General features: G+C 56.4%; 1 protein-coding gene across 1 annotated transcript in view; it reads right to left on the reverse strand.

Annotated features, from left to right (window-relative positions):
* Positions 1-491: 491 nt before the first annotated feature.
* MN1 (MN1 proto-oncogene, transcriptional regulator) overlaps positions 492-26,137 on the reverse strand; it is a 47,165-nt gene continuing 21,519 nt past the window's right edge. Inside the window, exon 2 of the mRNA XM_026484707.4 lies at positions 492-3,507. Coding sequence (XP_026340492.2) covers positions 3,326-3,507 — 182 coding nt within the window. The 3' untranslated portion in view covers positions 492-3,325. The remainder of the gene's footprint in view (positions 3,508-26,137) is intronic.

The following is a 26,137-nucleotide window of genomic DNA, read 5'->3' on the forward strand; positions in this document are numbered from 1 at the left end:
ATCTGAATTCGGAGCTGGGACCCAAAAGCAGCCCCACAGGTTGACCACCTGGGTGGTCTCTCCTTGCCCCCACCCTCCCACACCAATCAGATACCAGCGGTTCTCAGTCCCAGGAGGATCATGCCTCCCAGGGGACATGGGGCAATGTTTAGGTAGGTTTGGGTTGTCCCGGGGACGGGGGGGGGGGGGGGGGGGAGGGAGAGGTGCCCCTGTAATCTAGTGGGTAGAGGCCAGGGATGCTGCTCAACGTCCTAGAGGACAAGGGACAGACCCGCCACAAAGGATTATCCAGCCCAAATGTCAAGAGTGCCCAGGTTGAGAAACTGAGATGACCCAACTGAGAACAGCATCGACGCACGCAGGCGCGCGCACATGCACACGCACGCATGCGCATTACAGCGTCCAGAGCCGCACTCCCATCCCCCGTGGGATTCTGAACAGAGGGGGTGGGGAAACAAATAAAACAAGCCCCACCCACAAATGTACCACAGTCACCATTAACGTCATATTTATTGTTATTTAGCTGCTCAGGAAAACATATACAGGTATATACAATATGCATGAATACAGAAGACTGCACTTTACATATTTTTTTAAAAAAGAAAGAAAAAAATAACACTCAATTTCATGAGCTATTGTCACAGTCTTCCAACCAAGCATTTCAGAAATGAATTTCTTTTAAGAGTCAAAAAAGATTACAGGATTGCCTAACACACAGCAGAGTTAAGATTTTATATTTTACATGTGCAATAACGTTTTCGTTTTCTTTCCCAAAAAAAGTTTGCTATGCAGTACCGATTACCAGTGTTTGGAGTCTCGTGGGTTGGGTGTGTTTTTAATTTGCTTTTATTCTTTCCATTAAACCAAATTTAATGAAATAACATCCTTTTGCTTAAGGCTATTTTTAAAGCTGTTCCATTCTGGGGTCGTGGGGAGCAAGAAAGTTTAAAACTTCAGGGGTTTCCGACGTTGCTAGGACCACGAGCTGATGGCCAGGTGCTAATGAACTCAACGCAGGGAAAGTCAGAGACAGAAGTCAAGACGCTTGGCTCCCCGGCCTTAAGCAATGAAGGAGAAATCATTCCTGTTTTAAAAATAAAGTGATAAAGCTCTCAAACAGCTGTACATTGTGGAATCGGAGGGGGCGTGGCGTTTTGCTCAGACTACGGCTGATTTCTCCTGAGGCCCCTGGCAGGAGGGACATTCTCTTTCTCTTTCCTCTGGTGGCAGAACTCGGGGACTGAGTCAGTTCACACCTTCTCACTGCTGATCAGTTCACACCACCTGCTCTTCTGCCTGCCTTCTGTGGGCCCCCGGGGCCGGGCCCCTGGTCCAACGGTCCCAGCAAGGACCATCGGGATGCAGACCCAAGCCAAAAGAGCCCCCGCAGGAAAGAAGAGGGAGGGGAAAGAGCGAGATTTTTCTGGACACTCTTCCCCCTTTGCTGAAAAGTTCTTTGAAATAAACAATGTGGGTGTTGGATGGTGAACCCAAAGCCTTCAGGTCACTTGCTTAAAAAAAAAAAAATCCAGGTCTAGAAACTCTGGGGACAGAGGGGAGGGGACGCCAGGCTCAAAGTAGAGCTTTAGTAAGACTTGCTCTTTAACAAAAATAGAAGGAAAATGGGGGAGTTACTGATTTGGGTGAAGGGCTATCAGTCACTTCCTGTCTGACCCACCCTGGAATCGTGTGCCCCTCACGACCCGCCCCCCCCCAGCCACACGAGCCTTTTGTAGGCATGCACAGCACACAAAGGTGCCTGCCTGGCCAACCCTGGGCCTCCAATTGCCACTCTGGGTCCTCGACAGGGGTCCGGGAGCGCTGCTCGCTGCTGCCTGCTCACCTAGCCGCCCCCCATCTCTGCTCAGAGATTATTCCTTGGTGAGGCGCTTGGGATATGGTTCGAGTTTTGCAACAGGCTGAGATTAAATCAAACGAGGGGGGCGGGGATTCTGGGGTTAAAGAAAAAGGCCCAGGCATCAAAGTCATTGGTCATGTTCATTGTTTCCTTCCGAGAGCCCCCAGGAGCCTGCCAAAGAAATGCACACCCAGGTTCAGAGAAGGCTGAGCCTGGGGGTGGGGGGCGTCCTTCCCTGAGCCCCTGGAAAAGCAAAAGCCTCGTCCCTCCCAGGGATGGGGGGTTGCCCAGGTTGGAGGGGGAGAAATAGATGGGGAGCGGGGACAGAATGGGAGTGGTGGGAAAGATACACGCAGTCCCACCTCCTTCCTCCCGAGGCAAGGTGTGGCTGGGAAGGCGGTGGGCAAAGGTCAAGGGCTGAGCATTGATCTCCCCCCCACCCCTCCCCCCGGCTTGGGCACCCAGGACCCAGCCAGCCTGGCAGCAGCAGGGCACAACCCAGTAGCCCCCAGAGACTCTGCAGGCTGGAAGGGCACCATCCCCCACGCACACCAGGGCTGCTTAGCATAGTGTGAAAATTCAGAGCCTGGGCGTTTGCACAGAGGCCCAGAAAAGGAGAGAAAACACCACTGTCGAACATTCCGACTTCTTCCCACTGAGCGGGCTGGACACGTCATCACCTCCGTTGCAGAGAGGACAGCTTCCAGCAGAAGACAGAACGGAGCTGAAGGCTGAGCGTGTGTTTGTAGGAACGAAAATATATATCTCTCTATTTTCTTAGGGAACAGACAAAACAAAATCCCAGGCAGAATACCTAAGGGGGGCATTAATTGTTTGGCTCCTGCCTGACTGATGACAGTTGGGTGTCAATATATAATATCGTGATGACAGTTTGACTTTCGCCCGGCAATATTCCAGAACTACTATTCTCCAGGATTTCCATTTTAATAAGCAGTGAACAAAGCAAAAAGGGGGGGGGGGGAAGGCTGGAAGTGGGGGGGGAGAGGAACAAGAATAAAAGAGAATAAAAAAGAAAGTAACTCTTGTCTTATTACGAAATAACAATGCTTGGACATACAGCAGCATGAAAATAAAACAAGGAAAGAGGTCATCTAAAAAACGTATGCCAAGATTACAGAAAAACGGGAATTATCTAGCAGGAAAAAGGCTGAAGCAAAAGTTTGCTAACTGCAGAAGGGTTAACACTGGTAACATACTGTGGCAGACGAGTTTTCTTTTTTAAAAAAATTTTTTGAGGTTTTTTTTTTTTCCCTTTAAATTAACCCTTTCCGGTCCATATGCCACTAAGCAGGTACCAACCTAGAAAAAAAAATCATCCACTCAGCAATAGTGGCCCTTTCGAATTAACAGGAGGGTGAGGTCAGGGGGAGGGGTTTGGGGCGGGGGGGGGGGGGGGGGAAGGGGGCTCGGAAAGGGCCTGGTGGGGGAGGGGCATTTCTTGTCGATTCAAGTTAGGGCGGCCACGAATGTCCCGAATCTGTTGGAAATGTCGGAGTGCAGGGACCGCCAGGTGGGCACGGAGGCTCGGGCCTTGGCGTCGCCCACGTCGTCTGTGCAGTGGACAGACAGGCACTGCAAGTGGCTCCCCGGCTGGGTTGCTGAGGCCTTATTTGCAGGGAGGTCGTGGGCTGCAGAGAAAAAAGGAAGAAATGTTAGCAGCAGGTTCAGCTCTATGGGAGGCCCTAAGGGGGGCGGAGTGGGAGAGCGAAAGGAAGAGAGGCACTGCCCACGCCCTCTTTTCATGCCTGAAGAGGGGCTGAGATCTAGAGATGTTTGGTTCAAATCCCCCTGCTGTTGCCTCTGGTGGCTATGAGACCTCAGCGGAGGGTAGGACTCTGGCTCCATGTCAGGTTCTCCCCCCTGTCAGAAAATGGGAGCATTGGACAGGGTCAGCCCATCTCTGATGGACTAGAGTTCCCAGAAGATTGACTGGATGTGAAATCAGTTGGGAAGGCTTCCTGGAGGAGGGGTATCCAAACTGGGCATTGAAGGATATGTAGGATGCAGTTAAAGGGTAGAGGGGAGGATTGTCTGGGTCTAGAACACAGCCCTTTCTCTTGTCATCCTCTGGACATTTGCTAGAGGCCTACTGTGTGCTGGGAACTTCCTGAAACAGTACCACACTGCTCAGACCAGTAATGATGAAGAGTCCAGACTCCCCAACCAGACCAGTGCCCTTTGCCCATCCCCAGCTGCTTTATGAAGGGACTTATGGTGATGGGGGTGAGGGAGTCTATTCCCCCCCTACACCCTCCATTTCCTTTTCACTCAGTCACACAGCACCAGAAACACCAAAGGCCATAGTGATGCCTGAGTTAGATAGACTTGCAGGGAAAGGAAGTCTGACAACCACTCACACCTTAGTATGAAGTACACTCAAAGAGGATAAGAGCTGGGAGTTCTGAGGCAGGGAAGGAATGCAACAGTCATCTCGGGGGACTGCTAGTTTACTGCTGCAAGTGACCAATGGTTCTGTTCTCAGACCTACTATATGTCCATGATTATTCTCATCACTCCCCTTTTTTGGGCCAGACTCTCAGAGAGGAGAGGTGACCTGCCCAAGGTTACACAGCCAGGAAGGGGTAGAGTTGGGCTGGAACATGGGTCTGTGGTACATTTCTGACTCCGAAGAAGTGAGAAAAGCTGGAATTGGGGAGGGGGGGCGCTCTGGCTAAGGAAACACACCCAGATACTGAACTCCACGACCGGCCCGCCCTCCTCAGCAGGGCCCTGTGCCAGGCAGCAGCTACCCCGCCCATCCCGCCCTCTGGGATTAAGAGGGGAGGCCTCCCCTGGGAGCTGAGCCACAGCCTGCGGAGAAAATCCTCCCAGAGGACGGGCCAGGCCGTGACTAACCAGGCTCCCACCCTGGAGTCCCAGAGACACCCTGCTTAGGACCCGCGTGCCGGGAGCAGCTGGGGCCGAGGGGGAAGATTCTTTCCCTTGCGCCTTCCCTCATTCATCCAGTTAATAAGCCCTTCCTGAGTCCCTACTATGTGCCAGGAGTGGTTCCAGCCCTGCGGATCCGGCAGGAAATCAGGCAGACGCCATCTTCCTCCTCCTCCTCCGGGAGCTGGCGGTGAAGCCAGGAGAGAGCATCCTAGCAGTCATTTTTGGAGTCACAGGCACCATGGGGCTTGAGTCCCAATCCCAGCCCCACCACTGTGTGGCAAGGGGTCTGCCGCTTTCCCTCTCTCCGAGCCTTAGTTCCTCATTGCTGAAGTGGAGGTAACATCCTCTCCCTCGGGCCTCGTAATGGCCTGGCATGCAGAGAGGTCCCCCCACAGGGCTGCTGGAATCGTCTCTGGAGAGGTCAGGAGGTGAGGGGTCCTTGCGGCCATCTAGAGGTCCCCAAGCCTCATCCCCTCCTTGGGACTGGCCAGGTGGGCACGCTCCTGCCCATGAGACTGGCGTCTATGCTCCCATTTCACAGAAGGGGAAGCTGAGGTCCTGAGCCCCAGGTCTCAAAGCTGGTTAGCAGCAGTGGCGCTGGGAGGCTGCTTATGCCACACCCGGGGCCTCCTGCGGAGAAGATACCCCGGGAAGCCAGGGGCCTCTGATTCAGCCCCTACCCCTCTGCTCTTGGGCTCAGGCTTGCTCCCAGTGACGCCCCACTCCCTAATCCGCCAGAAGGAATCTTGCTCCAAGCATTGTGAGATCTGGATTGGGGGCGGGGAGCATCTGCCAGAGAGAGAGAGAGAGAGAATTCTAAAAAGGATTCCTTACTTCACTTTACACTCATTATCTCAAAGAGCTGACACAGCAATGCTTGTGCCCATTTTACAGACGGGAAACCGAGGCCCCTTGTCAAAGTCTGCACAGCTAAAGAAAGACGAGACCCAGATCCAAGCTCCTGACACCTGGCTCCCTTGCTCTGTGACTGCCGCGCCAGGAAGGTGAAGGAAAGTCGACATTTCCCGAGGTCTGTGCTCAGACGGAAGAGGCCTGTGGACCCTTCTGGGAGCTGGATTTGCTGAGTGATGTTTCCAGACTGACACAAATGGCCACATGTCCTCAAGATGCCATATTCCCAAGTTATTCGGAGACGACTCTGAAGCATGCCATGTGCCAACCGTACGGACAGCTGCTCTTCTTACTTGGGGAGGATTTAATGAGGGCGTGCCAGGCACACAGCTGAACACGCCCGTGTGTTCTCTCATTCCATCCCCTCCGGAAGCCCAGCAACTGGGTGCCCCTTCTCCCCAGGCTAGAAGGGCACCTGGGGCTCAGAGAGGGTGAGGGGCTGGCCCAACGTCACAGAGCATGGGCGTGGGATTCCCAGCCTCTGCCTGGGACGAATGAGAGAGTCTGGTATCCATGGGGAATACTTTTAAGAGAGAACATTATTCAGTTTTTGACAACCCAAGCATGACCAAACTCATCCTCCCGCCGGATTCATTCCAGCCGGGGGGACTCAACACGCCCTAGGACCGCAGCTCCCCCCCACCTCCCCGGGGCTGCCGAGTAGCTGCGAATAAATCAGTCCCACGGAAGCCGCCTCAAGTCAGGGCCTGCCCCGCTCCAGAAAAGCCCTCAGTCCCTGCTCCTTGCCGGTGGCAGGCATGCCGGCCCCTGACGCCAGGACCCAGAGATAAAACCACCCCTCGCCGAGCACCCAGGGTTGGGGGGACACCCTTGGAGTTAGTGTACCAGGGACACCGATGCAGACTGTCACATTTTCCACTTGTTAGCGACCAGCCTCCCCCACCAGACTGTGGCTGCAGCTGGAGGGGGCAGGGGTCTGTTCACCGAAGCACCCCACACACAGGAGGCACTCAGCGGGGGCCTGTGGGCTGTGGAGGGACCCTCATCCCTATTGGACAGATGGGAAGACTGAGGCCATAGGGGGGCAGGGAACTGCCCAGGGGTCACCCGGGCCCAGGCCAGCAGCTTGGACCGGCCCTCTCCTTTGCGTCCGGGATTCCCCGAGCGCTGGGCTGAGGTGGGATCTCGAAGCCCCCATACCTGGGCAGCTGGCCCCATCTGCAACTTGGGGATGGAGATTCCCGGCAGGCTTGTCTCCGAGCAGCTTGCGGGGATCATATAAGAGAAAGAGGGGATGACACTGTGCATGTGGGGGGAATCAGTCCTCGAGGCAGGGGTGTCATCAACTCAAAACTTCTCACCCCAAATGGGTCTCACCCCGTGCAGGCAGCACAGGGACCGAGGGGAGGGGATTCCGGTTCCCAGGACCAGATGTCACGCCCGCCCAGCAAGGGCAGGCCGTGGGGACAGTTTGTAACAATAGTCCCCTACAGGCCAGAACCAACCACCTCAGTCCCCATGTGCAGGGGCAGGGCCTGGAGGGGGGAAGCCTGGCTCCTCCTCCCCATCCTTCTTCCGTGCACACAAGTCCTAGCTGATCTACCGGCCCTTCCCCAGCACCCCCTCCCTTCACAACACAGCACGCCAGCCACTTGGTCATTTCCGCCACCAACTTGGAACCAGGGCACGGAGGTGCCGGCTGCTTCCTGCTCCCCCACGGTGACCGTGAGACCTGAGTCGGATCGATCCCCAACAGGGACGGCAAGTGCCGTGAAGGGAAGGAGGGGACCTTGAGCCAGTGGCAAAGAAGGGACCGCACGAGTAACAGGCGGGATGCCGCTTCTCCTACAGGGTTCCAGCATGACAGCGCCTACCCTTTGCAGAGCACGGGGCTTTCGCAAACATCACTGCAGCTCCTAGAACCTCAGCCCTAGAAAACGGGGAAGACAAAAGCACTGGCCGTCGTGGAGGCAGCGAAGAGGATTAAATGAGATGATCCATGTCAAGGGCTTACCATGCTGCCCAGCACAGAGCGGACTCCCGCCCGACGGCGCGAGCAGGGACCGCGGGGCCAGCTGGGGGGGCCAGCGACCCTTTCACCAGCCATGACTGGGCTGAAGGGAGAAGGGGACACCTCGTGGTTCCTTTCACATCTTGAGATGCCGCCCACGGAGGAAGCCGTGTGTTCTTCCTTTTTTTAAAGTCGTCAAAACAGGCCTTGTCACCACCTTGCTCGGCACTCAGTGTCCCCAGGACTGGGGTCCAATTTGGGTGAGCCACACCCTCAGGAGTCAAGAGCTCCGTGGGGGCAGCCGCCACCCTCCCCACCCCCCACCCCTCCCAAGGCAGGGCTTGGTGGCATTGGCAACACCACAGGGATCTGTCCCCGAACCTTCAGAGAGGGGACTTCTGGGCACCTCCTATCCATCCGGGGTGTGACCTGGGCAAGGTGTTAACCTGTACGTGAAATGGGAACCAAGATCGCAGGCTTCTGGGAGGATTGATCGAGATAACACAGGTAAAGACTTCAACACATGGTGCGTCCCCCCCAAAAAGGTTGGCTGTTCTTAGGGTTATTACACTCACTGGTCTTTCACAGCCCAGGGCCTTGGAGGCAGTCAGAACTAACACTGACACGTGCCAGTAGGGGATACTGGCCACGGGACAGTCTCTTCCTCTCCACGGGTCCCAAGGTGTGTGTGGGGGGGGGATCGGGGTGCGATCCCAGGCAAAGCAGGCAAATTAGAATTCCGTGCGTATTTTTAACTCCCAGCTTATGTAAGGAGCAGTGTGGGCCCCAGAACACAATAGCGAATGACTCTCGCCCGACTCACCCTCGCTGGATGCCGACAAAGGGAAATGTATTTTGGTTTTTCCTTTATTTGGACCTGGCAGGGGAGACGCTGGTGTCTGACAGCTGCCACTCAGCTGGGGGGCTGGGCCACTGAGGCCGGAAGCAGAAGCAGGCCTGGCAGCCACAGGGTTGGGCCATGTCCTATCAGCGCCCCTGTCCTGTGGCCCGGGAGTCCCAGAGGCCCCCAGACACATCCATGACTCTCCTAGCTCCTTGTGCCCCATCTCCAAGAAAGGCCAGCCCTTGCGCCCAGGCTAGCTCTGAGCATTGAACGTCACTCTTCACTCTTGTCCAGGCCCCAGCATCCCGGCACCAGGGAAGGAAGAGGCTGCCTCCAAAACCCCCGCACTTCTCTCCCCACTGTCTCCACCGTGGGGCAGACCCCCACTGTCTCCTTTCTGATTCCACACTGGCCCCCAAGCCACTTCCCCTGTGAGTCCGGTGACTTTCCTGAAGCACCAACCAGGGCAGCCCCCTCTCCTGCTTAAACCTTCCACGGCTCCCCAGTGCTCCCAAGATACAGTTCCCAGCTTTGTCTCACCCGGCCTGCTCTCCTCCTGGGCCTCCAGGCTCACCTGTCTGTGAGCCCGCTGTACAGTCTCTCAGCAAAGCCCTGATCCTTCCCGCCTCCACCCCTCCTTCTGCCTAGAACACCCTCCCCTCCTCACCCCTGCTGACTCCACCATTTACCTGGATGTCAGCCTTGCGGCAAAGTTTCTCTGATGCCCCTACCCTGAGGTGGGTGACCCCTCCCCCTGCTCACAGATGACACCCCTGCCCCCAGCCAGCATAAGGGCGATGAAGTACCAGTTACCTCTGAGCCGGCTACACGGATGCACTGAGACATCTCACCCTGGCGGGGAGGGGGGTGGTCCTGAGTTCTGGGCCCCTCGACAACAAGCTGCTGAAGATGAAACACATCATGGCGGGGAGGGGCTTTGGACTCAGACGACCAAAGTCTGCATCTCAGGCCCTGGGCTCCCGCAGCGGGTTGCCCTTGGGCAAATCACTGTCCCTCTCTGAGCCTCAGCTTCCTTCCCTTGTCCCTGGAATGGGACAAGGATAGCACCCAGCTCCTTGCCGAGTTACACCAGGTTCTAGGGTGCCTGGTGCACGGCAGGTGCTCAAGCAATGGCCACCAGCTGTCACAGCAGACGAAAGTCACAGGAGAGAGCCTTGCCCCGTGGTAAGCACAGTCCCAAGGATTTTTAAGGCGGCACAAAGGCCCATCTCCAAGAACCCACCACTGGGGATGTGGGGGACCCAACCCCAGTAGAACTGACCCCCACCACCCAACTGGAACCCTTCTGCAGGGCCCCACAACCCCAAAGCAGAAGCCCTCCTCAGCTGCCTGTCCATACTGGGGCCCTGGCCCATGTCCCTTCCTCCAAGGAGGTACACGGGGTCCAGGGCACTCACCTACTTCGGGCTCAGAGTGGAAACAGCAAATCTAAGCCAGAAGGTGGGCTTCACACAGAGGGTCTACAGAACCACCAACAGGGCAGGAAAACGGCACACCCAAACCCCCACTCCACTCCTCCCCCACCCTCGGCAGCTTCGGGGGTGCCCAGCTCTGTGTGCTCAGAGCCTGGATTCAAATCCCACCCCGGTCTAAATCTCACCAGCTCCATGACCTCGGGCAAGCTTAGCCTGCTGAACCTGTCCCCCTATAGAGGGGCTGACAGTCCCTCCTGTGACCAACCCCCCTCGGAGGAGCCTGGCCTGGGGAGCCTGAGGGTAGACACAGCCATGAGGACCCCAGCTGTCTCTCCGGTCCCCGGCACACAGTAGGCTGCTGAAAAGAATGTTAACTATTTTATTTATCTTGTTTAAAGATTTTATTTTTAAGTCATCTCTACACCTAACGTGGGGCTCGAACTTACAACCCTGAGATCAAGAGTCGCATGCTCCATCCACTGAGCCAGCTCGGTGCCCCAGGATTTGTTAAACGTTTGAAAGAATGATCCACATTCTCATCCCAGCTCTTCACCTGCTTGCTGTGTGACCTTGGGCAAGTCACTCCCCCTCTCTGGGCCTATTTGGTCCTTTCAGAAATGAATGGTGGTGGGTAGATACGTAACCTCCCTGACTCTTCTCATTCCTTCAGGGAAAGCAGATTTTGCATTCAATGTAGGCAGGAAGCTGGGGCAGGAGCCCACCACAAGCAAGAGAAATTAAGATACCTTAGCCTAAGTAAACCCCAGGAGCACAACCCCAGGGATCAGGGACTGAGGGCTGGCGGGTGGCAGCCTGAGTGACACGCCATCCAGGCATCTCACAGAAGCCAAGGGACCAGCCCGTCCTCAGCCCAGTCCTCTGCTTGCATCTCCACCCTTTCTCTGCCCTCCCTTCGAGGACGACTTCTGGCAGGGGTATCACTGTGACAAATAAGGAAAGGAAAAAGGAAAAGTGACCCCATCCCTATTCCTGTCAGCCTCGGGGATGATAAGAGTGAGCACTGATCTCAGGCTCCCTATGGGCCAGGTCTCGGCCTATCTCATCAGACGACCCCAACACCTGGGGAGAGAGGGTCTGACACTCCAGCCCATTTCACGGGTGGGGGAGGGAGGGACTGAGGCTCAGAGAGGGGACAGCATTGACCCACAGTCACAGGGCTAGCCAGTGGAGGAGCTGGGGTCACTCCCAGGTCTGTCTGAAGCCCAAGTGTGGGGGTTCACCCAAGTCACATGAAAAAGTAAAATGTCCCAGCCAAAGTGAATGGTGCTCCCTCTCTCCACCCCCGTTCTCTCTCTCTCACACGACGCCCCCCCCAATTCTTTCTCAATCTCTCTGTTCTCTTCCCCCCCCCTCTCCCCACTTCCCTGTCTTTCCCTGAAATCAACACTCACTTTTTGGGGAAGCGCCCTGATTTCTGATGCTCACAGATGAGATGAGAATGACCCCGGGGTGACAGAGAAGTCAAGGACAAAATCCTGAGGCCCCCCATTCAATGCTTTCTCCATGGACACTGCCTGGCGGATTCCACACCAGCCCCATCTGATGAGGGCGATCCGAAGCTTGCACGGGGGCTCCTGGGAGGCAGCAAGGGCCCCCCACCCATGATCAGGAAGGATCCTGTATGGTCCCAGGGTCCCCGGCCCCACCAGGGTGAAGAAGGGGCCTCGCACGGGCCGCCGGGGCAGCCGAGTCTGGTGCGAGCCTCAGCCAGGCCCCTGGAAGCCTTCGGAAATTAATTGGAGTTGACTTGGCTGAGGGCAGCTGTCATTTAGATTGAGAACTGGCTCAGGGCTCCACTGAGGCGAAGCAGCAAGGGCATCGTGGGGACCGGGGCAGCCGAGCGCTGGGGATGGGGGCGGGGGCTGGATGCCAGGGACCTTCCCCGGCCCCGAAGGAGAAGACAGGGTGGCGGACGAGGGCCCAAGCCCACAGGACGGACATCGCAGGCCCCTCACCCCGGCCCGAGCCTCTGATTGGGCTCCTTCTCCTGGCGCCCCGGGCCACACGGCCAGTGACCTGTGACAGATGGAGCCCCGCGCACCCCCCCGGGCCACTCCCGGCCTGTGTGCTGCTGAGACGTGACAGGCTAGGGGAGGGGGGGGCTGCAGGCCGACCCCTCAGCCTGCCCCTTCCTTCTGACAGGGCCCACAGTGGTGCAGCAAGGGTACCCGAGCAGGAAGACGCCTGCCCGGGGCGTCCAAATGGGGATGGGGGTGGCATCATCCTGCCAGAACCACCAGAAGGGCCCACGGTACCGTGAGCAGAGCACTCAGCCCCCTGCCAGGCACCCAAGATGAGCCAACAAGCGCTCTCAGCATCGCTAGCAGGATTATTAACTTGAGATCCTCTCCACCCCTGTTTCCATTCTGCCCCCCCCTCCCCGCTCTGTTTGCTCGCCTGATCTCGCTCACGATTCCTGGCCCCATGGCACTGGACCCGGGGCTGGGTGGCCCTGGATAGGACACTGCCCCTCTCCGAGCCCCAGCATCCTCACCTCTATACTGGGCGCAACCCAGCACCGGGGTGGACGCCGCACTGAGCTCCCAGCACCCTGCCTGGGGGCGGTCAGCCGCCCAACAATTATCTTATAAAATAAGACAGACAGACACATATGTTTCTGTTGAAGTAGAACGTCGTACTTTCAGCTCACTGGAGGAAAAGACCCAATTTAGCGACAACTTCGAATTCACAAAATAAGTTTTCGAAGTGCTGATGCTTTGGGTGGGAGCTCTTGGGGACATGTGTCCTGCTCACACACCCAGGGTCTGCAGGAGTTTTGTGACCTTCCCACGTGGGGTCCGTGGGGCTGCAGGTGGCCTGCTCACCCAGGCAGGTTCCCATAGCCCTTCTGGGTCCCCTCAGAAGGGCTGTGCCAGGGGGTCCGTCGTGGGATAGTTGTGTGTTTGCAGCTAGAGGCTTGGGGTCAAATCCCAAGCCCATCACCACCAGGCTGCGGGACCCTGCATCGACTCCTCTGACCCCCCGAGCCTCCATTTCCTCACCTGAAATAGGTGTTCTGTCATTCCCACCTTGTAGAGAGGGGCAGTGGGCTAGTACCCAGGGGCTGGTACCCAGGTGACCTTCCATATGCTGTTCCCACAATCGCTTCTCCAACCCGAGCCTTCCTGGGGCCAGCCTGTAAGAGGGGGCCCTCGAGGGGCACCTGGGTAGCTCAAATCGGTTAAGCACCCAACTCCAGACTTTGGCACAGGTCACGATCTCAGCGAGGTGAGGCTGAGCCCCACATCCAGCTCTGCGATGGGCGTGAAGCTTGCTTAAGATTCTCTCTCCCTCTCCCTCAGCTCCTCCCACCCCCACTCTCCCTTTCCCTCTCTCTCTCTCTGTCTTTAAAAAAAAAAGAAGGGGCCCTTAAGACAGCAAGAACAGCAGGCGATGAGCCAAAGCATCCCAACTGAACAGGTGCGCCCATCTGTATGCTGGGCGCAGGACTCAGAGAGGGGATCCTAACACAGAGCTCCCAGCCTGCCTGCCGCCGCCCCCCCCCCCCCCGCCCCCAAGTTCTCAGCCTGGCGGAGAGATACTCAGTAAACACGTAAGTGTAAAACAGAGCACGGTCACTTTCACAACCCAAGGCTGCCCTGTGTCGCAGAGCCAGGGGACAGGTGGGGATCGGGGGAGGAATTTGCAGAGGAGAGGACACGCAAGGGGGCAGGGGAGGTGCTTAAGGATGGATACAAAGCTTCACAGCGAGAGAAGCAAGAGGTGAGCTCCAGGCCGCTACTGTGACTGGGCAGAACCAGGGGCCAGCCCAGGGGCCCTGATTTGGGGCCTGGGGGAGGGGGAGGAAAAGGAGGCTGCAAAGTTGAAATGCAGTCAGTCACGAGGCCCCTGGAGGCCTCAGGAAGTGTTTGGCTTCGTTCCTAGGAGCAGAAGGGAGCCAAGGAAGGCTGCTGAGCAAGGGAGGGGCATCGGGAATCTGTCAACATGAATAAGAAACTCGTACCGCATCCGTTCCAGCCTTGGCGTGGTTCACCTGACTCGGAAACACATTCCACTGGGGACGAGGTCTTTTGTGTTCCACAGCTCTAAACAAGTGGGGGGATCCGATCCCACCCCCAAGAGAGTGGTACTCTGGGAGAGCTCTGGTCTCACTGGGCGGGCCATCCGTCCCCTGCCGCTTCTGAGTAAGACACCCAGCTCAGGCTTGCCTTGTGTCAGCTGATGGCCCTTGGCCTCCGCCTCTCTATGCCTCCACCTCCCCTCCACACAACGGACGTGAACCCCGTGCCCTGTCCGTTTACATCAACACATCCTCGCGGAGGATACAAGTGGGGAAACCAAGGCACAAAAACACGCGTCCTGGGTTATGCACCGGTGAGCAGAAGGGTTGAGGGAAAGTTCCTTATCTCTCTGCATCTGAGTTTCCCCATGTGTGAAATGAGACCATACACCTACTGGGTAGGGCTGCCAGGAGAATGACTACGATAGTATTAACAATAACAGACAATAATTCGAGTTAATACCTGTCACACGTTCGTTCTTTTAAACTAATTCCTCACCATAACCCCAGAGGGCAGCTTCTATTCTCTCAGCCCCCCTCTCACAGGTGAAGGACCTGCAAGGGTCCGCAGCCCATAGCCCACAGGTCAAATCCGGCCCACCGTCTGTTTTTATCAATAAAGTTTTATTGGTACATAGTCACGCTCGTATATTTACCTTTCGTTTATGGCTGTTTTAGGCTACAACGGCAGAGTTGACTAGTTGTGACAGAGACTGTATAAGCCACAAGCCTAAAATATTGACTATTGGGCCCTTTACAGTGACAGTTTGCTGACCCCTGAACCTGAGGCTCCGAGAAGTGACGCCACTTGTCTAAGCTCACACAAGTAGGAAGGAGCCACCAGGCACCCAGTAGGTGCTCAATACGTGTTCCCTAGGAACGTGCTTATGTGTGAACAACACTGCTGATCTTTGAGGACTTGCACAGTGACCCGTAGGGAGTCAAACTGTCCCTCCCGTTTGCTGTGTTCTGTGTTGCTTCTCAGGCGACAGTAGAAACCTCCCTGACTTCCTATTTAAAAATCAGTAAAACACAGCGCCTGGGTGGCTCAGTTGGTTAAGCATCTGTCTGCCTTTGGCTCAGGTCATGATCCCAGGGTGCTGGGATCGAGCCCTGCATCGGGCTCCCTGCTCAGTAGGGAGTCTGCTTCTCCCTCTCCCTCTGCTCCTCCCCCTGCTCATGTTCTCTCTCTCAAATAAATAAATAAAATCTTTTTAAAAAGTCAGTAAAACATTTAAATGTTTGTTGGGGGGATGGGAGGATAGGGGTTGTTATTTTAGAAATTGTTCCAGAATGTGTCTACAAGGCAGCAAAAGAGAAAGGCGGGCTCTCCAAGACAGAACAAGTCAGCCCCATCAGGCCAGGGGAGATGGGTCCCCCCCCAGAGCTCACTCCTGCATGGCCTCTGAGGACCCTGTCACAGCTCAGCCTCTGCTTGCGGAAGGACAGAGCAATGGGCAAAGGGACAGTGACAGGCAGGACAAGCAGGCCTGAGTGGACCCTGGTGGGCAGAGCACCAGCCCTGGGACAGGCCCCGGGGTCTCCTCACTGGCTGCTCTCATTTATGCCCTCAGCCGTCCTAGCAGGGCCAAGGTCACAGAGCGAGAAAGCGGAGAGTCAGAACACGAACCCAGGTCTGCCAAGTCCAGAGCCTGTAAGGTCTTAACCACCTATGGTATTTGCCAGGCCTGGGGGGGAGAGACAGGTGGAACAGTGGAAGCTGGTCTGGGCCTGGAAGGAGATGGATGGTCATTCCCATCCGAATGACAGGGAACAGAGCCCCTGGATTGCCCGGTGGCTGGCCCACCCATCCTCAACTCCCATCTTCCACGGGTTCTGGAAGGTCCAGCCTAGGCTTCGAGGACAGGTGTCTCTGGTACAAAAAACCTTCAACTTGTTTTCCTCCAGGTGGGGCTCTCCCTCCCTTACTGCAGGAAACCAGGACCCAGTGGTGCCAGAAGCTAGCTGTGTGAATCCAGGGGTATCGCTCACCCTCTCTGGGCTGCCGTCCCCTTTGTATGTGGCAGGAGTCCCTGCTGCCAGGCCCGTGACTCTGTGACCTAAAGAGGCCATCAAGTAGGTACTGCCCACCCCGAATTATGCTGTGGACTGATAGGAACTCTTGGCTAAGCTGTACCTCGAGGATGGGAGCGGGAATTTGGCTCGGCCCTCTGTGTCCCCAGTGGGGCCTACAATGCCCAGAGTAAGTCTCTGGGGTTGACCTGGGAAGGCAGGATGTGGACTCTGAGGGAAAGGCAGGGGCCACCACACTCCTTCCATGGCAGAGGTCACACCCTCTTGTTCCTGTGGTTTTGTAAGGAAGCCAGAACTGGACCCTAGGAAGATGGGGCGGGGGGGTGGGGTGGCTAGTACTGTAAAGTGGGGAAACTGAGGCCAGAGAAGAGTAAGTCAGGGGCAGAACTGTGAATAAATCAGAGAATTTGTGCCTGCTTGCCTAAGCCAGCACTCAGTCCTCTCCTCATTTGGAAGGTTTGCCAATGGAGTTTGCAGTATGTTGTCACCAAGTGCTGGCAACACTACTCCTGCCTGCTCTCCCTTCTTTCTGGACCACTACTGTCACTTCACCCCTCACCTCGGTAATTCGTCTGTCTCCTCCCTCCTCAAGTGGGTCTTCCCAAGCTCCTCAGTGGGCTCCAATGCATACTGTGTTATAACACCTGGTCCTAACCCTGACCTCTCCTAATTGTCCTACTCTCTACCACAGCCCCTAGAATATGAGTTCCATGAATCAGAACCTCAACCGTCCTATTCACCAATGTGGCCCTGGCACCTGGCACATGGTAGGCCCTCAACCAGTATGTGCTGACTGTATCCATTCCTACCGGCAGGAACAGACCCTAAGAATCACCAGAATAAGGAAGATCAAACCACGTCACCTGGGCCTCCAGACAGACATGAATGCTCTTCAAGGCTTCCTGGTGCCAATGAAACAAGACTCCATTAGGGGGTTTACCCACCAACCCCTACCCAAAATTTACTGAGAGGGACCACACCCCCTCGCAGACTATTATCCAGCAACGGGGAACTGACATACACTTACTTTCACACCCCCCCCCCCCCCGCCAGCCAGCACACTTCCTCCCAAGTTTCGGTGCTAGAATTCTCCCAATTTATTTTAGACCCTGCTGGTGTGTGAGGAAGCCACGAAATGCAGGTGACTTTCTCATGGGGGAGGCGGGCGTCAGCTGACAAATGCCAGAAATTTCCTCCCACCTGTGAATGACCATGCAGGAAGGCCCCTTTCCCAACCAACACCCCCACCCAGCCCACCCCTCCTGCCTACTGGCCCCCAGCCCCCGAACACACTCAGACAACCCCCGAGGTGAGTGTTAAGTTCACACCAAGCATGGAATCAGTTAAATAACCCTCCCACACTCTCACGCTGTCTCTGGTTTTCCTTCCTCAGGGAAGGGGACCACATCCCAGATGTGGTTGTTGTTCTTAAAAGTTCCACGTCTATCATTGCATCAGGGCCTCCCAGCAACCTACACAGGGAGGGGCATCCTTTTTAAAGGACGCAGAAACAGGTTCAGGGCAGGGGCGTGACTCGCCCAACACCACACAGCTAGGGAGCAATCGAGGCAGGATGAGGGCAAGTCCATTTCCAAAGCCCCTTCTCCTTTTGCTGCACGCCAGAAAGAGAGAGAAGAAGAGGGGAGAGAGGAGGAGAGAAGGAAAGAAAAAAAAGAAAAGAAAAGAAAAAGATTCCCCTGTCTCCTAAAGGGCTGACACCCTGCCTTCCCTCCCAGTCCGCCCACTCTGTGTCTGGAAGCACCTGCCAGTTTCTCGGGTGCCACGGGGTAAAGAGAAGCTAGCACATTGCCATCTGATGGGGGGGGGCTGAGCCAGGCCAGGCCTCACCCCTGCAGGGTCTGAGCCCTAAGGAATCAGGTCCCCAAGGAGGGGAGCGGGACAACAGGGAAAAGCCTTCACTCCCAGGTACGCAGCTCGCCCACCTGAGCAGAAAGGAGTCTTGCAGGGGTGGTTTCCGGCTGGTTTCCGGCAGCCTGGGGGCCCGCGCTCTACTGCGTGTCTGTTGCTAAGCAACAGGCTTGCACCCAACAACCTACCAGAGTTCACGACCTGCTTGGGTATAACAAGTCTGTGATCTTGGGGGCCCGTATACCATAGCTCGGGAGCTCTGTGAGTCTAGAACGGGGCTGTCCGACACGGCAGCCACTAGTCACATGTGGCTTTTAAAGTTTAAAAATCAATTCCTCATGCACAGCTAACCAGACGGCAAGGGTTCAACAACCATCCGTGGCTGGCTGTCACTACATACTGGACAGTGCAGAGCTAGGACATCTCCATCATCATAGAAAGTTCTATCGGACAGCACTGGTCTAGAATTATCATCTACGAATGCCCATCTGTGTCAGCGGCTGCCACGTCAACTGCTTTGCTTACAAAAGGCAAGCTCCATCATTTTTCCAATGGAAGGTTCCATAGATGGAGGTAAATTGGGGGCTGGGAAAGAGCCACAGGGGCCATCTTTTCCAGGATTATCAACCACCAGGAAGTCCTATCAAAACGTATTTCCTCGTTGAGCCCACAGCAGAGCGCTGCTCATGGACCGCCCCCAGCACCGGTTCCCAGGGAGCCCAGACTCGGCCTCAGAGTCCTTCTCAACACAACGTTCAAGGCAGCCAGAAGGAAATCAATCCAGATCTGCAGCTGACACTGAAGGTATGAATCTGACCTTGTGCAATCACAGAGATGAGGAAACTGAGGCCCAGGGACATAAAGCGACTTGCCCCAAGGTCAGGCGGCAGGTCCAGGCCAGGCCAGGAGGAAAGCTCCCATCTTCTTCCTCCTACTCTCCCCAGGGCGTCTTCCCCATTAAAGCTCTGGAGAGCGGGAGCTCACAACCTCTAAAAGGGCCTGGAAATGCCATGCCCGCAGACAAAGGACGGCCCTGCTCTATCCTAGTAGCAATGCTACTAACAGGGAGACCTCTGTCTTGATCACCTGCTACGTGGCCAGCCCCATGGGTCCCTTTACCCTGGCCCCTCCTTTATTCTCATGACAACCTGCAATGTAGGAGTATCTCCATTTTCCAGATGTTGAGTACGGGGAGACCGAGAGACCCAAAGGGACCCGCCCAAGGTCACACCTTCACTAAGGCGTGAGCACATTCTGATACAGACAGCTGGCATCTGGAGCCCTCCCAGGTGGGCCCCGGGCCAGGCGGAGAACCAGGGGGGTGCTCAGGTCCCGCCTCTGCCTTCACCCCGCTGTGTGACCTTGGACAAGGCACTGTCCCTCTCTGAGCCTCATCTCCCTGCAACGGGGGTAATAGGTCCTCCTTCAGTCAAAGAACTCAAAAAAATGCACAGACGCCGTGTGAACAGGAAAAGCGGAGACTCTTAAATCTACTATAAAATTTCGAGCCCAGGTAACACTAACAGTAATGGGTTCCATTTACTGGGCAGTCCCTCTGCGTCACACACCCTAGCTGCTTCCGCGAGACAAGAGCAAGGTCAAGTAGAAATGACGCAAACCAAATGGCCTGCGCAGCCTGAAATATTTAGCATCTGATCCCTTACAGAAAAAGTTTGCTGACCCCTCCGCTCTCGCTCGCCGAACGGGCCAGACTGTTCCCATTTTACAAGTGAGAAAAACCGAGGCTCGCGGAAGGGAGGTGATCTGTCCCAAGTACCACAGCTGGGCAGAAGCTACGAAAGTCTGGATTCCATTTCCGGAGGCCGACTGCAGGGATCTTCCGGAAAGGCTGTGGACAAGACGTGCGTCAGGCCAACCTGCGGGAAGGACCCAGCCCAGGGCTAATCGCTGAGGCTCCTCCTGGCAATAGGGCATCCAAGGGCAGCTCCCACCTCACCGCCAACAAGCCCAGCGCCTGGCCCAGTGGGCACCAGCTCAGCCTGTTTTTATCCCACTGCTTTGGTAGCGAAATTGCCCAAGACTAATTGCAAGTAATATTTAATTTTATCAGGGATAATTACATGAAATTAATTCTGCTTCTACCTGGAAGCACTTTGTTACCATTCGCTTTCCCAGGTTGCTGGGGTGAAAAAGGAGGCAGGCAGGCAGGAGAAGGGAGAGGCCCTGAGATCTGCCCCAAACAGGCAACGGGCAAAGTATTCAGGTGATGATGACATAAGTGAGCACCAACTGTATGCGCGTGCTAAATGCTCCATGGGCATGATGGTCTTGTAACCTCAGGACAACCCTGCAGGTGGGCGTGTCGGACCACGCCCCCGCCCCACCGCCACTTTAGGGAAGAGGCCACCGGGTCCCAAAGGATCATGGGCAGACATCTGTACGCCATCGAGGAGAAACCCGGGCTCTGGATGGATTCCCGTTTGGCCGCTTCCTAGTGGCATGATCTTGGACAAGCCAGCTCACCCCTCGGGCCTCGGTGTCCTCATCTGTCAAACGGGAACAAGGAGACTAACCTGCCACAGTGGTTTTGGGGAGTCCATAAGATAACACAGACAACACGCTGGGCACAGTGTTTGGCATTCAGCAAGTGCTTGGTGGGTACAGCTGTGACGATTGATTGTCGGCATCAAGTGCAGCTTTGCAGGCTGGGGCCTCCTGCCTCCACTGCACCCAGTCTGAGCCAGGGGCGGGGAAGGATCAGAAGAATTTGGGGAAGGCCTGGCTTTCTCGGCCTCCCCAAGGAGGCCCCACGCACAGAACCTCTGAGCCAAGAAGTATAAACGAGGCCCCAAACAGGCCGAGAAACCCAGGCTGCCCCTCCCCATGCTCCAGCTCCCCACCGGCCCTCCAGGAGCCCCATTTGGGGGCACAGGCTCCCCCAGGGCTCCAAGAAGAAAAGGGGGCCCCTCTCCCACAGCTGCTGTGGTTGCCAGCCTCCCAGAGGTCTGGGGGGTGGGGGTGGGGGGGTCTGGAGCCGCTCTGAAAGGCCGCGGGCGCCGGGGGTTCATTCAGCTGTTTTCGGGTGGCTCCAATGAGTTCATTTTACCCCAGCAGAATATTAAACAGCTCCTGGGGAAGCAGATGCTGGGCTTCGGTTTCAGAAGGAGGGAGGAAGGGAGGCCACAGGCCAGCAAGGGGAGAATTCAAGTTCCGCTTCAGGCAGCTCCAAAGACCTTTCTAGGCTCAGCTCGGCCTGAGCCGTTGTCACGGTGACTGGTGACCGGTGACCAAATGCACGGCATCTGTGGGAGCCCAGGCTGGCACCCTGAATACCTCTACCTCACTTTACTTAGTCCTCACATCCACCCTACGAGGTGGGAACTCTGTCGTGCCCATTTTATAGATGAGAAAGCTGAGGCAGAGGGTAGCCACAGGACTCACTCAAGACTACACAGCAAAAGGGCTCCTTTTCTCTCTCTCCTACTCCCACGGCACCCTCTGGGAAGCAGATGCTGAGCCAAGGTCCTGGGGCAGACCTAGAACTTCCAAGGGCTATCTCGTCTGTGCTCAGATTTCCCTCCACTCGGCAGAGAAACGATCCCACTCTTCTATCATTCTAATAATCATCTCTGGTGTCTGAACAGCTTCCTTGGAGGCTACAGAATGCGTCTGGGCATGTCGCTGCCTCTGAGCTTCCCCGCGATTTATGCATTCCAGACGGGGAAACTGAGGCCCAGCCAGCAGAGTGGATCCCATAGCCACTGCCCAGTTAAGGGCCAGGCCATGAAGCAAACCTGCTCTACTCCCCCTGCAAATTTAAGGTCTAGACTTACGCCACCGCGGACCGAGGAAGCCGGCATTCCCTCCCACCTCCGGAGCACAGAGAGGTGAGGTGACTTGCCCAGGGCCACACGGCCTAGGTTCTGAGGTTAGCCCCTGGCTCAGTCTCCCTCCCACCCACCGCGCTCCCGCCCCTCCCAGCTCCCACTCCTGGCTCTTCACATAGGCGCCATCGCAACACGGGGCTTCTGCTCATTGGGACTTTGTGGCCGCCTGCCTCCCCCCCATGATTAGGAATAAATAACAGCACATTCATTGTACCGAAGCTTGCCAGGTGAGAGCCCCTGGGCACAAGGCTTTACGCGCTTGAATGAAGGTAGTTCCCACAGAACCCTGAGGTGGATGCTGCTGTCATCCCCTCTTCACAGAGGAAACCGAGGCATGACATTTGTGACCATTAACAATGGGCCCCAGGTGCTGGGGGCAGCTCTGCAAGCCACTGACAGACCAGACCCCGTGTCACCTGGACAACACACCAGCCACGCGTGCATTGAGCCCCAGTTCGCAGACCGTGCATTCGCCTGTCGCCCCTGGAAAACTCCACAGGTGATGGAGACCTTTGGTCACAAGGCATAAGCGCTGTACTGTCCCTCCTGTTTCCGTGAACTGGTGGTGCCCCCATGCCGAGGGCCAGCTTGGCCCAGTGGGTAGAAAGATGGGGTGCAGACTGGGCTTTACCACCTGCCGGCCACACCCACCTCTGTGCCTCGCTCACGTCATCTGTAAAATGGGCCCACAGAAGTAGGTGCTTCACAGGGGTGTGAGGATGCCATGGGTGGCTCAGAGAAGGTGCTGGGCTCTCAAGGAGTCCAAACGCCATGCTTGAGTCAGGCCTGTCCTCCTCCTGGACCCCGGGGAGTTCTGGAATCAAGGATTCGGATTAGAGACCCCAGCTCCATCCCTGCCTGTTACCAACTAGGAGATTTAGCGCATCACCACGCCCCCACCCTGGGCCTCAGTTTCCCCATCTGTAAGAGGGGGGACATCTCCTGGGATGCTGCCAGGGTTAAAGCAGGGAATGTGGCCAAGCTTGCCCACCAATCCCATCCAGATGGACGGCAAATGGAGCCCAGTCCCCAGCACACAGCCCAGGTGCTCAGTACCATAAATCCAACCTGACATCCTTCTAAGGGCTGTTGCTGGGAGGGGCCCTGGCCTGCCCCCGCCCCCTCCACCAGCCCCACCCCCATGCCCACAACCCTAAAAAAAACCAAGTCCCGGTGACAAAGTCCCTTGACTCTAGTGGAGAGAGTAGAAGAGGCACCCAAGCCCCCAGGCTGGGGCTGGGCTCCAAAGGGTTAAGCTCAGCTCCGATTTCTCCCAAATGGCAAAGACAGAAGCTCAAACTGCCCGGCCCTGCTCCCTGCTGCCTGAAGCCTGACCCCTGACATTTCCACTCCCAGCCGCACTTGCCTTTAAAAAAGGGAAGGAAGAAAATTTAACCATCCGCACAGACAGGTTGGGGAGAAGTGGGGGGGGGGGTGGCGAGGAAAGGGGGGGGCTGCAGATTTCCTTTTGTAGAGTCCACTTCTCCCCCTTCTCAAAAAAAAATTTTTTTTTTAAGAAAGACCTAGAAGGGAGGCAGAAGGGGGAACAGGAGAATAAAAAAGGTGGCAGACAAATTCTCCGGAATCACCGGGCACCACGAAATTTTCTGATTAATTAACCCTGAAAGGGGCCTCTCTCCCAGCCCTTCCTGGGGGAGTTTCTGGCTGGCTGGCGGAGCCCCATTTGTCGGGCAGGCAGCCTCTTTGGGGGGGATGCACTCAGAGGTCCCGGGGTGGGGGGGGGAACGCAATCCCCTCTCGAGGCCTCGCTGTAGTTAAAGCCAAAGATGATAAGGAATTTATCAAACGAGATTTACACAGGGAAACCCTAATTAAGAGGTTAGTCTCCAGTTTAATTGCCTTCAAACCTAGGCAGGCAGGCCCAGACAGAGGATTTTCAGTCTGACCTCATTAAAAAATAATCATAACCAAATAGAATACAGAGCAGAATCCGAGGTCCACAACGTGGCTAACAAGTGGGGGAAGCAGGGGGTGTGAAGGGCCGGGGCCTGGCCTGACCCACCATCCCCTCACGCGTATCCCCCCCCCCCCCCCCCCCGGGCTGGCGTCAGACCCCTGAGCTGCCCGGCCCTTCCCTCACCCTGTCTCTCCTCTCTTGAAATCTGGGCAATTCTGGACTCCTTGCTCCTTGAGGCCTTTTCTCTCCTCCGGCCTCTGCTCCCCTTGAAGCTGGCATTCTGGAATATAAATTGGAAGCATGCGTGCCCCCCCACCCCCACCCCAGGCAGACGCCACATACCAGACAAAACGACTGCAGGCCTGGTCATCTGGGGTTAAGAATGGTTTTTGTTTTTGGCAGGGAATGTGGAGGAGCCCAAAGGAACTGGCCGGGACATTGTTCCAGGAATGAAAGGGAGAGGGGGGGAAGGGGGGGAGAGAGAGCGAACACCTGGGGAACCACAGCTGGGGATATTTTCTGTCCCCCAGGGACTGGCATGCAAAGAGTCTTTGTACCAGTCTTTAAAACGCAAGGGGGACATGGATGGACCCCACTCTGGGCAAAGAGGGTTTAACTTCCTGCCTACCCCCATCTCCGCCCCCCTTCTGTCTGCTGAAACCATAAATGAATGCTCGAGGTGGACCTCTCCAGCAACAAGCTTGCCCACAGCCCCACGGGTCTGGGGAGAAACACGAGCCAGAAGAAAAGTGCTACGGGGTACGCATCTCTGCTGTCCCCAGTCGGTGGCCCAGGCCGATGACGATGACGAAGTAGCAGGTAATCATTATTGGGGCCCCTGCCAGCCAGGCACAGTGTGTAAGGGCTACTCGGGGCGTCGTCTAACAGCCCACGGAGAGCCGGGCACCGTCCGCCTACAGAGCAGAAACGTGATCGGTATTTTCCACGTTCTTTCTCAGCGCTCTTGCCGTGATTTTTAGAGAAGTTCCCTGACATCAGCAAGGGCCTGATTTTCTAAACCCTACACTGGTAGAGAGTCTAAGAAGTGGGTATGCGGGACGGAGCACCGAAAACTCTTAAGGGGCTCCCGAAAAATGCCCGATTTTTACCTCAGGCCCGTGTTCTCACGGACTTGGGTTTTAGAACACCTAAGCCGTCTAGGCAGTCCTGCCACCCACCGTGGGCACCGTCTCCCACCCTCCACAGCACCGCAGACCACCCTCTGAAAACCTGCAAATTTGTCACTGTGAGCGGGGGACCAAGTGACCCCGTAAGGCGGCCCCCACTCCTCCCTTCCCCTCGAAGTTTCCCGATTGCTCCTGCCGGGTGGAGGTTGGCACCCGTATTCATGTCAGGGTTTAGTGACCTCTGGGATGAGCCGGATGTGGGGTAAGTTCATTATTTCCTGTAATCCTCACCAAGACCCTGTCTAACCCAAAAAAAAGGTGAGGAAACAGAGGCCCAGGGTGGCGAAGGGACCAGTCCAGGGGGAGGCCGCGCTCTTACATCTCGGGCCCGGATTCCTGCACCGTCCTCTTCCCCGAGGTCTGGGGCGTAAACACCAGCTCCAATGGCCACTTCAGGTGCCTTCTGACAACCCACCCGGGTCAGGGGGCCTGGCATCTGGAAGAAGCCTCGGCTGGGACAGAAGCTGTGCCCTGGGCCACTGGGGCTCAGGGAAGCAGGACCCATGGGAAGGAGGGGCTGGCGAGGACCAGTGCTGGGGGTGGAGACTGCGGGTGGAGGGCCAGTGGGGTGCGGACGAGGAATTCTGATGCTAATGTCCGGGGCCCCCCTCTTCCCTCCTCACCCCAGCCCCTCTGGAGGAAAAGTCCCATCAGCCCTCCTAGGTTTCAGGACTGTTGGGGTGACGCTCAGTCCCCAGCCCTGGGACCAGGCAGGGAGGCACCCCTCGCTCTGTCAAATCCCCTTCGCTCAGTCATTCCATCACGGGACACCCACAGGCTGCCAAGCCCATGCCAGGGGCTAGGAATGGTTGCCATGTTGTCTTCACTGTGGTCTCGACTCCTCTGTCAGAGCTGCCCAGCCCTCCTGGCCAGCAGGCCCACCCCAGACCCGCTCTCCTTCCCCTGGCCAATATCCTGTGGAACATTCATGCAACTGTCCGTTTTACCTATGCTTCCTGTGTAATTCCCGCCCCCGCAGGCATAACGTCTGTTTGGTTCCAGCATGGTCCAGGGCACAAAGAAAGTAGGTGACAGCCACACAAGCAGATGCCCCCTCCCTATGGGGGTTCTGGAAGAGACCGGAATGGACCCATTTGACAGACAGGCAGACTGAGGCGCAGCAAGGTTGCATGGCCTGGCCCCAATCACACCACGCACCTCCCTGCCTCCAGGCCCCAGGGTCCTGACCGCTGCGCCTTCACCGGTGGGGAACATGGATGGTGAAGATCTCAGTAGCCAACGGTGTGGCTGACATCTGCCAGAAGGGGGCGAGACCAGGAGTCGGTTTTTATTTCGAGCGTCTG

Source organism: Ursus arctos, unplaced genomic scaffold (assembly GCF_023065955.2).
Source record: "Ursus arctos isolate Adak ecotype North America unplaced genomic scaffold, UrsArc2.0 scaffold_34, whole genome shotgun sequence".
NCBI classification, from domain to species: Eukaryota; Metazoa; Chordata; class Mammalia; order Carnivora; family Ursidae; genus Ursus; species Ursus arctos.